At 43.4% G+C, this 13140-nt stretch overlaps 1 protein-coding gene across 9 annotated transcripts in view; it reads right to left on the bottom strand.

Moving 5' to 3' along the window:
- LOC129050925 (ubiquitin carboxyl-terminal hydrolase 31-like) overlaps nt 1-12585 on the bottom strand; it is a 58872-nt gene extending 46287 nt beyond the window's left edge. For 4 of the 9 annotated variants that reach the window (XR_010137830.1, XM_054534791.2, XM_054534794.2 and 1 more), the window contains exon 1: nt 11856-12509. Coding sequence is in view for 6 of the 9 variants with exons in the window: in XM_054534791.2 (XP_054390766.1) it covers nt 11856-12452 (597 nt within the window). In the remaining 3 variants the exon portion in view is untranslated. Of the gene's footprint in view, nt 1-11855 lie in introns of all 9 variants that reach the window. The other 5 variants (XR_010137831.1, XR_008514831.2, XM_054534797.2 and 2 more) reach the window with 5 other exon arrangements.
- Nucleotides 12586-13140: the final 555 nt, after the last annotated feature.

Genomic DNA, 13140 nt, shown 5'->3' with positions numbered 1-13140 from the left:
TTGATTATCAATGTCCTCTGTAAATAGAAGCATTGCTACAATCTGAGAAATTATTTATGTCATTTCTATAGAAAACAGAATGTGGGCCAGGTGTGCTGGCTTATGCTTGTAATCTCAGCACACTGGGAGGCCAAGGCAGGAGGATGGCTTGAGCCCAGTTCTAGACCAACCTGGGCAACATATCGAGACCCCATCTCTATTTAAAATAAATAAAAAAAAATAGAAAAGATAACAAAAAATAAAACATGCACCTTCTTAAAATTAATCTTACATATTTGTGTCTATTTTACAGAATTTGGGTATAGTGTTTCTGTTTGGAAAAAAATATTAAACTGAGTCTCTTGGTCTCCTGGCTTAAATCCTATACATCCTACTATAAACAAGTTTGACCCCTGCTCCTATTTTCCCCTCAGTTGGGATGATCCTTAGCATATAGTTACTAAATAATAAAGTAAAAGGCAAAACAGTTACCGGGTGTTCAAGTTTCATAAAATTTCTCCTTACCCTTCAAAGAGAGAATGTTTTTATTTTTTTCCCTTAGAGAAAAAAAAAAAAAAAAGAGTTGGAAACATGGGTCAGAAAAGAAAAGAGCCATAAAATGAGACATGAGGGTCTTTCTTCCTGTAGAGCCCTAGTAAAGAGGTTGAAGCATCCCAGGCTCCAGGGAAAAGATACTGACTGGTCCAAGACATCCTTCACCTAACTCCAGGAAAAAGAAGAAAAAGCAACGGTCGGTCACTGGTGACTTCCACCCATGGGAAATGGATGTGGCAATACTGGTCTGACATGAATGATCGGGAGTTGGACTTCTCTTTTGGGAAGAAGGGTAGCTTGCAAGACTCATCAAACCCAATCATTGCCCACTTTCTTTGATTCTATGCCAGAAGAAACACAAAATTTGTTTCCAGTGATCATGGACAAAAACAAAAACAAACAAACAAACAAAAACAGAAGAACTCAAGAGGACAATAGTATTTACATTTTTAGAAAAAGAAACAGATGAAATGCAAACAGCTGGGTAGTATCTAAAAGTGAAATCTGGTTTATGGGCTGCTGCTGGAAATAAAATAATAAGCGCTTGTCTTGAGAAAAGTTTCATCGTTTGAATTTTACTTTCAGGACGCCTACTAAGTTGATGAAGAATAATTAGCTAAAACATAAGGGATAAAATTTGTACAAATAGATGAACACTGTAAAAACAGATACGACTCATGAAAAAATGGTAATATAGTGTCCATGCAATAGTATGACATACTAGGACACAGAATAAATAGGGCCTTCTGTGCCCTTCATCTATTCTTCCTCCTCATCTTCTCCTCTGAGGGGAGAGGAGACAAATAAGACTGAGAGGCCCCTAATATTTGCTGGCTGGGGCAACAGCCCCTTGAAAGGGACCCTAAGGCCTCTAGGCTTTCATATGTACTTCCCCTAGGGCTGGAATGCCCTCCACCACACCCTTCAAACCACTCTCCCTCCTCAGAAAGATAAGCAGGGGACCCTGGTGGGAGAGGAGAGAGAAATGAGGCACAGGGAAAGGGGGCTTCCATCCAGGATGGAAAGACAACCTGATGAGGACAGGAGCAAATGCCACACACATTCCTTGGACTCTGTTCACATTTGGCCACAGAGAAAAGCATGTTATTCCTGGTACAGGTTGAGTATCCCTTATCCAAAATGCTCAGAACCATAGGTATTTCAGAGTTCATATTTTTTTCAGATTTCTGATTATTTGTATTATACTTACCAGCTGAGTATCCCAAATTTGAAAATTCAAAATCCAAAATGCTCCAATGAGTATTTCTTTTGAGCATCATGTGAGTGCTCAGAAAGTTTCAAATTTTGGAGCATTTCAGATTTCAGATTGTCAGATTTAGGAGGGTCAACCTGTACAGAGCTCCTGATCCTTCCAGGCACAAGGGCCAAGCATAGGATAACTCAAGTATAGGTGTCCATCATATCCAAGTTCTCAGGATGCAAACTCAGGAACCAAACAGATTTGCATAGCAAAGAATATCTGCACTGCTGTAAGATTAGTGTCAGATTTTAAGCAAATTCATATGTACCACAAAGACCTAGTGGCAAAGACTCATTGCTGAATAACGACTAGTAAAGTATGCATTCCTCACCTAAAAGAAAAGGCTATAATAAAGGGGTTGAGTAATGGTTACTGCATTTCAAGAAATTATAACTGACTCTTGAAACCACAAAACTAAGGGTTGAAGTATGGTCAAGAGCCAGGAAAAAAGGGAGAAATAGTGAAAGGAATATCCTATAAGTGGATTCAGCCAGACAAACAAGGAGCAAAAGTTGTCCCAACTGATTATACAAGTAGCAAGAGAAGACCTCCAAGTAAGTATTTACACAATGGTAAAAACTTTCTGCTAGAAATGCAGTAGAAAAAGAAAGACTGGATTATGAATACCAGAGTTCAAGTTCTCATTCTACTACTTTTGATTTTTTTCCTTTTCTTATTTTTGTTGTTGTTGTTGTTGTTGTTATTGTTGTTGAGATGGAGTCTCTCTCTGCCCAGGCTGGAGCGCAGTAGTGTGATCTCAGCTCACTGCAACCTCCGCCTCCCGGGTTCAAGCAATTCTCCTGCCTCAGCCTCCAAGTAGCTGGGACTACAGGTGCACGCCACCACGTCCCGCTAATTTTTGTATTTTTAGTAGAGATGGGGTTTCACCATGTTGGCCAGGCTGGTCTCGAACTCCTGACTTCAAGTGATCCTCCCATTTCAGCCTCTCAAAGTGCTGGGATTACAGATGTCAGTCTCTGCGCCCAAACTTTCTACCATTTTTTACTTAACATGTGCTTCTCTGAGCCTCAGTCATCTTTTCTGCAAAATGGGAATGGTGATAGTAATGCTTTTCTAAAAGGATTACTGTAAGGCTTTAATGAGATCATAAAAGCATTTTGTAAAGTCTAAAACTCTGTACAGATGCTATTATGTTAGTTTTGAAAAATAGAATAAAAAAAGAAAAGAATCACCCTATGATACTACAAAATCCTTAAAAATGCCAAAGAGAAAGAAAACGAGAAAATATCTAAAGCATTAGTTCTCTATCCTGGCTGCACATTAGAATTACCTGGGGAAAGTTAAAAATAGAAACCATGTCCTGGCAGCAGCACACTGCTAATTTTTTTTTCAAGTGTGTCTTATTTTTAATGACTATTTCTAATGTGAAGCCAAGTCTGAGAACAAACACAGCCACATTGGAAAAGCTCGAGTTTCACTTCCAAAAGCACCAAAACTTATGGGAGGCTCCTTTGTCATAAGCGCATTATATGACTTCTTACATTACGTTTTATTCATATCTCCAGGACATACCATCTCACATGCATCACTAGACAGTGAACAGGAATAATGTCTTACTCAATATTACTTCCCCAATACCTAGCAAATACAACGCTTGGTGCAAAGGGTAACAATAACAGTTAATACTTATTGAGCGCTTATACTGTATCGGGCATTATGCTTATTGCTTATAGATGTTATTTTCTATAAAATTCACCCTTAATGGCTGGGTGATTACAGTGGCTCTTGCCTGTAATCCCAGCTACTCTAGAGGCTGAGGCAGGAGGGTCACTTGAACCCAGGAGGCGGAGGTTGCAGTCAACTGAGATCGCATCACCGCACTGCAGCCTGGGCAACACTGCAAGGCTCTGTCTCAAAAAAATAATAAAACAAAATAAATAAATTCACCCTTAGGAAATTCCCTATGCTGTATTCTTATTTATGGATGAAAAAACTTAGCCTCAGAGAAACAAAGTAACTTTTCAAAGTTACCACTCTTCTTTTTTCTTTTTTTTTTTTTGAGACAGTCTCACTTTGTCCCCCAGGCTGGAGTGCAGTGGCACAATCTCAGCTCACTGCGACCTCCGCCTCCCGAGTTCAAGCGATTCTCCTGCCTCAGCCTTCCAAGTAGCTGGGATTACAGGCGCATATCACCATGCCCTGCTAATTTTTGTATTTTTTGTAGAGACGGGTTTTACCATGTTGGCCAGGCTGGTCTCAAACTCCTGACCTCAAGTGAGCCGCCTGCCTCAGCCTCCCACAGTGCTGGGATTATAGGCATGAGCCACCGTGCCCGGCCAGTTACCACTATTCTTCAACCTCAGCTGATTAAAAAAGCCTTAAAATATTTTTGCCCATAATCCTTCTTCAACAAAGTACCTTAAAATGATTTGTCCCCATATAGGACTCAGCATCATACAGGGCTCAGGTTCTTCATTCTAAATGTCAATTCTCAGTTAGACATAAAGCACGACTAAACTACAGCTGCACCAACCCTGAGGCTTCAGGGAATTTATCTGCTCTTAAATAAATCCTTGTTAAGCAGTTTTTGTTTTGTTGCAATTTGTATTTCTTCCTATGACTGAAATATGGCCCAGAAACAAAAATGCCGTTTATCTAATTGGCATGTTATTTGAGAAATAAGGAGGAATGCAGACAATGTAGAATGATCAAGTTGCAGCATGTGAAGAACTATGTCCTGCCCAAGTGTCCCAGGATGCTAGAGAAAGCAAACACACCAGAGACAAAGATCTGGCTTCAGGGAACTCCATCTGTCTCTCATCAGTAATGTAAAGGGGGTGTTCTTCACCTTAAATGCTCAAGCTGCTCTTCTGGTGGAGATTAATTCCACCAATAGTTCATCCTTCCCCGCACAACTTAAGTGGCCAAGACTTGCTGACTCCAAGTTTAGAGTCAGCTCAGGTCACCAAAATGTATTTAACTACCCAATCAACTAACTCAAGTAACTCAAAAGTATCTTCTTTTTGGACCCTTTCTCATTTTTCCAACACAATCTACCATTCAAAACTATAGTAAAACAAACCCTTTTTTTAAGGAGGAAGGGGGGAAATTTTGACTTACAATCAACACAAAAAAGCAAACGTCCAGTCCCAATGCAAGTTGATCATCATACAGGAAGAATGATAATCTGAAAGAATTAAAGTTAAAACTGAAAAGCCACCTAAATATCTAATAAATTATTATATATTCCTGTCATGAAACATTACAAATGGTTGAGGGTTTAAAAAGCACCAAGTTGTACACTTTAAATATACACAATTTTTATGTGTCAATGATATCTCAGGCTGTTTAAAAACAAGAGACAGACCTATGGAGCTTTAAACCAAAGTTTTCCATTTATAGTAACTCTAAACCCAAAGCCCAAACCAACCTCTGGATCTTAACCACTGGGGAAAGAGACAGCAGCCAGCATCAAAGGAAAATTAGAGAGAGAAAAAGAATGTATCCCTACAGCTACATCCAGTGGCCTTTTGAGGCCATCCTGGCTTGCCAGGTGGTGGGAGATGAATGCTTAACCCTAGGAAGAGGAAAAAAGAATGGCAGTGGCAGCTTTCTGAGCAAGTAAAAGAAGGTAGAGGAGGAACATACAGACTTACGAACTCAGCACAATGACCCTGCCCACAGCACAAGAGCCAATCAATGTTCTTCACTGAGTGGTGCTCCTCTCCGAAGTGGAAGTAAAGTGACCTATACATCCCAGGAGGCAGAATAAGGTGGGAAAGGCAAGGACTAGAGGAAAAATGAGATAAGGCCTTGAACTACCCCTAAGCCAAAGATGCATATATTTCTTCTATAAACACACACAGATTATATATACACACACAAGAGGCAAAATCCTCTTGATTTTGAATATATTGACATTTTATTACAACAGACCTAAAATGTTTTTGACTGAAGCCGATTTTATAAGGGGATCCAAAATATTCTGGAAATAACCTTGCATTGACTCATTATTCTGCTATTGCATTTTTATAACTGCAACATCACTTAGTAGTAACTAAGGGAGACTATTCATAAGCAGATCCAGCAAGTTTCACTATAAATTATGCATTCACATCGCCATAAACCCAGAGTACTCCCAGTAAATTTTAACTGCCTGAGACGCTTGCAAGTCACAGACCTGCTGTGGCATTCTACACAGCCAACCCTATGGATACTTGACAGGCAAGCCAGGCTGACTCTTAGGCCTCCAATCAATCACAGCCTCCGCTCATTCTTTCAATCCTGGACACAAGAATCAGATCTCCTAAAAACCAGCACAGACACCTCCAGCTCATCCTGGCTCCAGTCTTCTCCTAGCAAAGTACAATTTAGAACCTTTCCAGCCTAGGCCTGGCCGGGCCCGGCCCCATCTTTACCAATTCTAGTCAGTTCAGGCCTTGGTCACCTGCCTGTCTTATGTGGATGCTAAATGGATGAGTGTGTGAATATACAGACAGTAAACAAAGAGAAGAGTGTGAAATCAAAATAGGGCTATTCCCTAGTATCAAAATGCTACTATCACATAGTAACTTCAAAGAATAGATCAAGCTGTTCTCCCTACTAACCAAAGAAATGCAAATTAAAACAATGAAATGCTATTTTCTACTTAGCAACTTAAAGATTTCTTTTTTAATTACAACAGTGGGGTACCACACATTCTTAACAATGCTAGTGGTAAAATCCTTCTGTAAATAAGGTAATAATATGATTTAAGAGCCTTTGAAATAGGTAACTACTGAAAGGAATTTCGTTTTATATAGCCTCAAGAAATGATCAAAAGTGAAAGATTAGTGTACAATATACATTCATTACAACCAGAAGCCATCTACATGCCCAAAAATAGGTTATAGTACCTTCATATAATGATCTGAAAAGTTTTTATGATGAAAATTACTCATAAGACAATACGAAATAAAGATCACATGATGAAAATCTGGATATATGGTTTGATATCAATTACGTTATACACACACAGGGGAGGGGAAGGCAAGTAAGTCAATTTTATTATTTCAACTTGCATATATTTTCCATGTTTCCTACAAAACTTTAGACACTACTCTTACAGAAATAGATGTTATCTATTATCAAATTTTAGCAAAAGAACCCAGACACAAAAGAATATATACTTATTGCAAACCAAAACCACAATGAGATACCACTTCACGCCTACTCAAATGGCTATAAAGAAAAAGACAGACATTAACAAGTGTTGAGAAGGATATGGAAAAACTGGAACCCTCACACAGTGCTCGTGGGAATAAAATGGTATGGCAACATTGGAAAAGTGCCTGACAGCTCCTCAAACAATTAAACACAATTACCATATGACCCAGCAATTCCATCTCTAAAATATACCCGAGGAACAAAAACACATCTCCACATAAAAATCTGTACGTGAATGTTCACAGCAGCATTATTTATAATAGCCAAAGTAGAAACAACTCAAATGTCCATCAGCAGATGAATAAACAAAATGTGAAATATTCATATAATAGAATATTTTGCAGCTATAAAAAGGAATGTAGTATGATATATACTACAAGACGATTAATCTTGAAAATATCATGCTAAGTGAAAGAAGCCAGACGCAAAAGGCCACATATATGATTCCTTTTATCTGAAATGTCCAGACTAGATAGAGACACAATGTAGCTTAGCGTTCATGTAGGGCTGGAATATTCCAGAGAAATAAGGAGCGACTGCTAATGAGTATGGGGTTTTTTGGGGGGTAATTTAAAATGTTCTAAAATTGATTGTGATAATGTTTGCACAACTCCAAGAATATAATCGAACTGTACACTAAATGGATGAATTAAATCGTAGGTTAACTGTATCTCAATAAAGCTGTTTTTAAAACAATATATACTTATTTCACTCATAATAAAGTCCAACAACAGACAAAACTAATCGATGGTGTTAGAAGACAGTCTATGTTTAATCAATGGTGTTAGAAGACGGTCTAATGGATGGTGTTAGAAGACAGTCTAACATTCCAGAAAGGGTACCTTCTGGAGTGTTAGAGATGTCCTATTTCTTGATCTGGGTTACAAATTATCACTTTAGGATAACACATCAAGCTGTATGCTAACGACATATATATTTTTCTGTATGTATGCCATACTTTGTTCAAAAAGTTGACATTAGGCTGGGCGCGGCAGCTCACGCCTGTAATCCTCGGACTCTGGGAGGCCGAGGTGGATGGATCACCTGAGGTCAGGAGTTCGAGACCAACCTGGCCAACAGGGCGAAACCCTGTCTCTACTAAAAATACAAAAATTAGCCAGGCGTGGTGGTGCACGCCTGTAATTCCAGCTACTCATGAGGCTGAAGGAGGAGAATCACTTGAACCTGGGAGGTGGAGGTTGCAGTGAGCCGAGATCATGCCACTGCACACCAGCCTGGACAACAGAACAAGGCTGCATCTCAAATAAATAAACAAACAAATAAATAAATAAATAAATTAAATAAAAAATTAAAAAGTTGACATTAAAATGGAAAAACACTAAAGTTTCTTAATTTAGTCAGACGCTCAGACTCTAACTCAGTTTAGTTAATCTTATTTAGAGCCGATTCCATTTATCTAGTTACTTAACTAAAAAGCAGATTAGAAACTGCAAAATAGTCGGGCATGGTGTCTCATGCCTATAATCCCAACACTTTGGGAGGCCAAGGCAGAAAGATCACTTGTGGCCAAGAGTTTGAGACCAGCCCAGGCAACAAAGAGAGACCTGGTTTCTACCAAAAATTTAAAAATTAGCCAGGCATGGTGGTGCACACCTGTGGTCCCGGCCACCGGGGAGCTGAGGTGAGAAGATTACTTGAGCCTGGGAGATAGAGGCTACAGTGAGCCATGATCACACCACTGCACTCCAGCCTGGGAGACAGAGTGAGATTCTGTCTCAAAAGAAAAGAAGAAAAGTACAGGAGGAAGTAGGAGGTACAGGATCCCAGCAACAGGATAAAGCAAGAGAAAACTAGCATGAAGATGGTAGGGAGCAATGAAAGCAAATATCATAGGAGAAATAAGAATTCGAACAATATAGCAATCCAGAACCACTCAATAGGGCCTATGTAGTCCCACTAGCCCCAAAAGAAACCTCCATATTACCTAAAAGGAGATCAATCAATGATGTTCATAACAACCCTAAGTCACCAAGGAACAAATGAGTATGTCTAGGATTCTCACCCTGGCAATGAGTACAAAATAATATGATCAAGCCATCTAATCAAAAGAAAAGGTTAAAATTGTAAGGATCTGATGTTCAAATAAGTAGTTACCTCAGAAGTCACTTACGTAAAAGACTCATTCCCCAAAATGCCAGGCACATGGATTATCATTGTGTTATTCAATGATGATACAATGGCACAGAATGTATCATACTGAGAAGTGAGTGCCCTCTCCGGGACATACTCCTCAGTGAGTCATCCAGCACTAGAACACTGGAGATATAAATAAATACCACCTCTTCAAAAACAGTCTGAAATTCAAGTGGTCAAAACTTAGAGCATCATGGCCGGGCATGGTGCCTCATGCCTGTAATCCTAGCACGAGGCTGAGGCGGGTGGATCACCAGAGGTCAGGAGTTCAAGACCAGCCTAGCCAACATGGTGAAACCCCGTCTCTGCTAAAAATACAGAAATTAGCCAGGTGTGGTGGTGGGTGCCTGTAATCCCAGCTACTTGGGAGGCTGAGGCAGGAGAATTGCTTGAACCCGGGAGGTGGAGGTTGCAATGAGCCGAGATCATGCCACTGCACTCCAGCCTGGGTGACAGAGCGAGACTCTGTCTCACAAAAATAAAAAAATAAAAAAACCCTAGAGCATGTACACATCAAAGGTAAGCTATAAAACAATCAGACTTGCAAAGCTAGACCCAGTGAAAGTGTAGAGGTGGAGCGTACTTCTCATCAGCACTTAACTATGGTGATATTTTGCAAGATCCTTTCTATGCCTCTGTCCTACCAGCATCCCTTTCTTATGTCCCAGACCTGCTGTCACAGGCTGGGTTGGTTGGTGTGTTGGTTGGTTGTTCTTGCTAAAATGTTTTCACCACTGAGGTGTAAAGGAGTCAATGGTTGTTAAACACCACAATCTGTGAGGATGGTATTACTATGTGGCAATGAAAAGGAAAATATGGAAACTGAGGCTCAGTGACCTGCCCAAGATCTCAGCTGCACTAGGAGTCTCACTACATTCAAAACTCATAGGCTCACAGATTTTCAAAAGGGAAAGAGTAGCCTCTGACCCTGGATGCCCTCCACCTCCCCCAGCTCTACCCTCTGAAGCTTGACAGAATCTGGGAAGGGGTGGCCGCAGCTACAACAGCTTAACCAGCTGCCTGACATCACAATAGAACCTGAAGGGTAACTAACCCCTTCCTCCAGCTGGATATAAAATAAAAAGCAGCCAATACTCCTTTCTTTCCCATCTGAAGGGAAATTAAGCTACTCTCCTTTCTTCCTGTCACTATTAAAATTGTGAAATCATTAACTAGTAGATGTTTTCCACTAGCTGTTGCTTTTAAAGGAGTTTGTCCTTTTCCTTAGCTACCCTAGTTTATTATAACTTCCATGACACGAAGACTCTGAAATGAGGAAGATTTACCAAGTTGTCACTGTACTGTTAAAAAGGAACTCTTATTTTTAGAAGATTAAAGAACTTTCCAACTTAATGTATCTGTGTAATTACTGGGAGCAACTCTGGTCAGGGAATAAGTTCTTACTATTATTCTTTTCCAGCTACAGAGAGCCATAACCTTCAAATAAAGAAAGCGTTTAATTTCCTTCTCTAGAGTTTGGAAACAGCCTTTCTCTGCTCCCATCATTGCTCAAAGTAAAGTAAATAGAGAAGTTAATTCCCTGCTCATTCATTTGCTCATGAATATGCACACAAGGGTCACGACTAGTTACTATGGGGGTTAAAGGGAATCATAGCATCCATATGTGGTGCCTCATGCCTATAATCTCAGCACTTTGGGAGGCCGAGACGAGAGGATCACTTGAGGCCAGGAATTCAAGACCAGCCTAGGCAATATACCAAGAATTGTCTCTACAAGAAAAAAAAAGTTTTAATTAGCTGAGAGTGGTGGCAGGCACCTGTCGTCCCAGCTACTGCAGAGGCTGAGGTGGGAGGATTGCTTGAGCCCAAGTTTGAGGCTGCAGTAAGCTATGATTGCACCATTGAACACTAACCCGGATACAGAGCGACCCTGTCTCTTAAAAAAAAAAAAAAAAAAAGCCTGGGCATAGTGGCTCATACCTGTAATCTCAGCACTTTGGGAGGCCAAAGAGGGGAGGTTGGCTTGAGGACAAGAGTTCAAGACCAGCCTGGGCAACAGAGCAAGACCCTGTCTCTAAAAACAAAATAAAAATAAAAAGTAGCCTGTCAGCACATCAATCACATCAGCAGGTTTTTTTTCTTCAAACCACTATCTGATATTACCTCGTTAACTTCTTCAAGTCTTTAATAACAAAAATAATAGCAGCAAATACACGATATTGAAGTATTTTACTTATCAGGTTGAACCCTATAAAAGTGCCAATCTGTAAATAAAAAACGGTGAAATATGGATAATTCCACAGTGTTCGACCTAATATATCAACTTGTTTGCAGCTCACAACCACCTTATAAAGTAGGTCCCAGATGAAGAAACTGTAAGCACAGAGAGGCTGCTTAACTTACCCGAGGTCACATTGCTAGTAAGTGGCAGAATCAGGATTTGAACCCATGCTCAACACTCCCACCCCACAAAAATGCAAGTTCCATGAAGGCGGACAGTCTTGTTCATTGCAACGTCACTCCCATTGCCTATTATCACAGAGTATGGGCATGTATGTAGTAAGCTCTCAATAAATACATGTTGAGTGAGTGAGTGAGTGAGTGAATAAATGAATGAATGAATGAACCTCCTTACAATCACTGGTCGATTGCCCAGACCACTCGGAGCAACCAATGCAGAAGCCTGCCAGGCCAAGAGGAACCGAGGGAAGGAAGACCTGGGCGGGCAGGTGCCCCAGGGGCTCCGGGTGCAGTCGGGGCGCGGCGGCGCGCGGGCTCACCTTGAAGTCGCGGCTGTGCTGCGAGGTGTACTCCAGGGTCCAGAGGGCCCGCACCAGGTGCGCCAGCTGCTCAGTGACCTCGCCCTGGCCCTGCGCGCCGCGGCCCGTAGGCTGCTCGGGGTGAGGCGAGGGCTCGGGCCGCCCCGCCGGGTACTGGCCCAGCGCCAGGCACTCCGCGAAGAGCTCGGTGTTGCTGAGGCACTGCAGCATGGCTTTCATGAAGCACGTGTTGCAGTGGTTGCGGAGCCCCGCCACGCCGGGCACCGGCTTGGCGGCGCGGGAGAGGCGGGCGGCGGCGGGCACGGCGGCGGCCGGCCCCGGCGGGAAGCAGCTGCAGAGGCCGCCGCGGTCCGGGGCGGCGCTCTCAGAGCTAAAGTGCCAGAGCGTGGAGAGCGTCTTGAGAACGCGGCTCATGAAGCTGCCCACCGAGCGTGCAGAAGAGGGCGAGGAGGGCGCGGCCGGCACGGACGCCCCGGAGCCCCCCGCGCCGCCGCCGCCAGCGCGGCCGCTCGGAAACAGCCGCTTGCTGAAGGAGCGCTTCTCCTTCCCGTTCGCCGCCGGCGGCGGCCCGGACCCGGGCGCCGTTACCTTGGACATGGCGGCGGCTGCAGACACTCATCACCGCGCCCGCCCGCCTGGCCCGCGGCCCCGCCACAGCCGCCGCCGCCGCATCCCGCAGCGCCGCGCCTCACCGGGCCCGGGTGCGCGACTCCCAACACACCTCAAAGCGCAGCGGCGCCAGCGAGCGAGCGGCGGCCAGCGGGCGCGCGCGCGGTCCGCCCAGCTGGGCCGCTCACGTGACGCGCCTCCTGGCACCGCCCGCCCCGCGCTGAAGCCGCCTCGGCCGCCATGTTCACTGTGGGACGATAGCTGCCTCTCCAGCCGGACGCGATGCCTGGAGGCTGCGGGCGCGGTCCTGCTGCGTGAAGCCCGAGGGAGGCCATGTCTAGTGTGGGCGCGGTCCCGGCTTGGAGGAAAAGGCTGGGCTCCCCTTGGATGGTGGATCCCTGGGGTAGGTCTCTGTCTTTGCTGATCAGATGGCAGAGGCGGGAACGTGCAGGAATCAGGATGCTGTCAGTTACCAGACCGTGCAAGAGCTGGTGGACATGGCCCTGACAGGTCCTGGGCAAGTCAGCCCTGTCTGGCTCCCAAGGGACGTTGCAGATACCTACCGTCTGGGTGCCAGCGGAGCGCAGTCACAGACCCTGGCACGTCCCAGCGGGCTTTTCTTCCTGGCTGCACCTTGGAGCCCCAGCGAAACGCTGTTATCATAACTACCTTCCTT

Source organism: Pongo abelii, chromosome 18 (genome assembly GCF_028885655.2).
Source record: "Pongo abelii isolate AG06213 chromosome 18, NHGRI_mPonAbe1-v2.0_pri, whole genome shotgun sequence".
Lineage (NCBI taxonomy): Eukaryota > Metazoa > Chordata > Mammalia > Primates > Hominidae > Pongo > Pongo abelii.
Note: the sequence above shows the minus strand (reverse complement) of the source record. Positions and strands in the feature narration are given on the sequence as shown.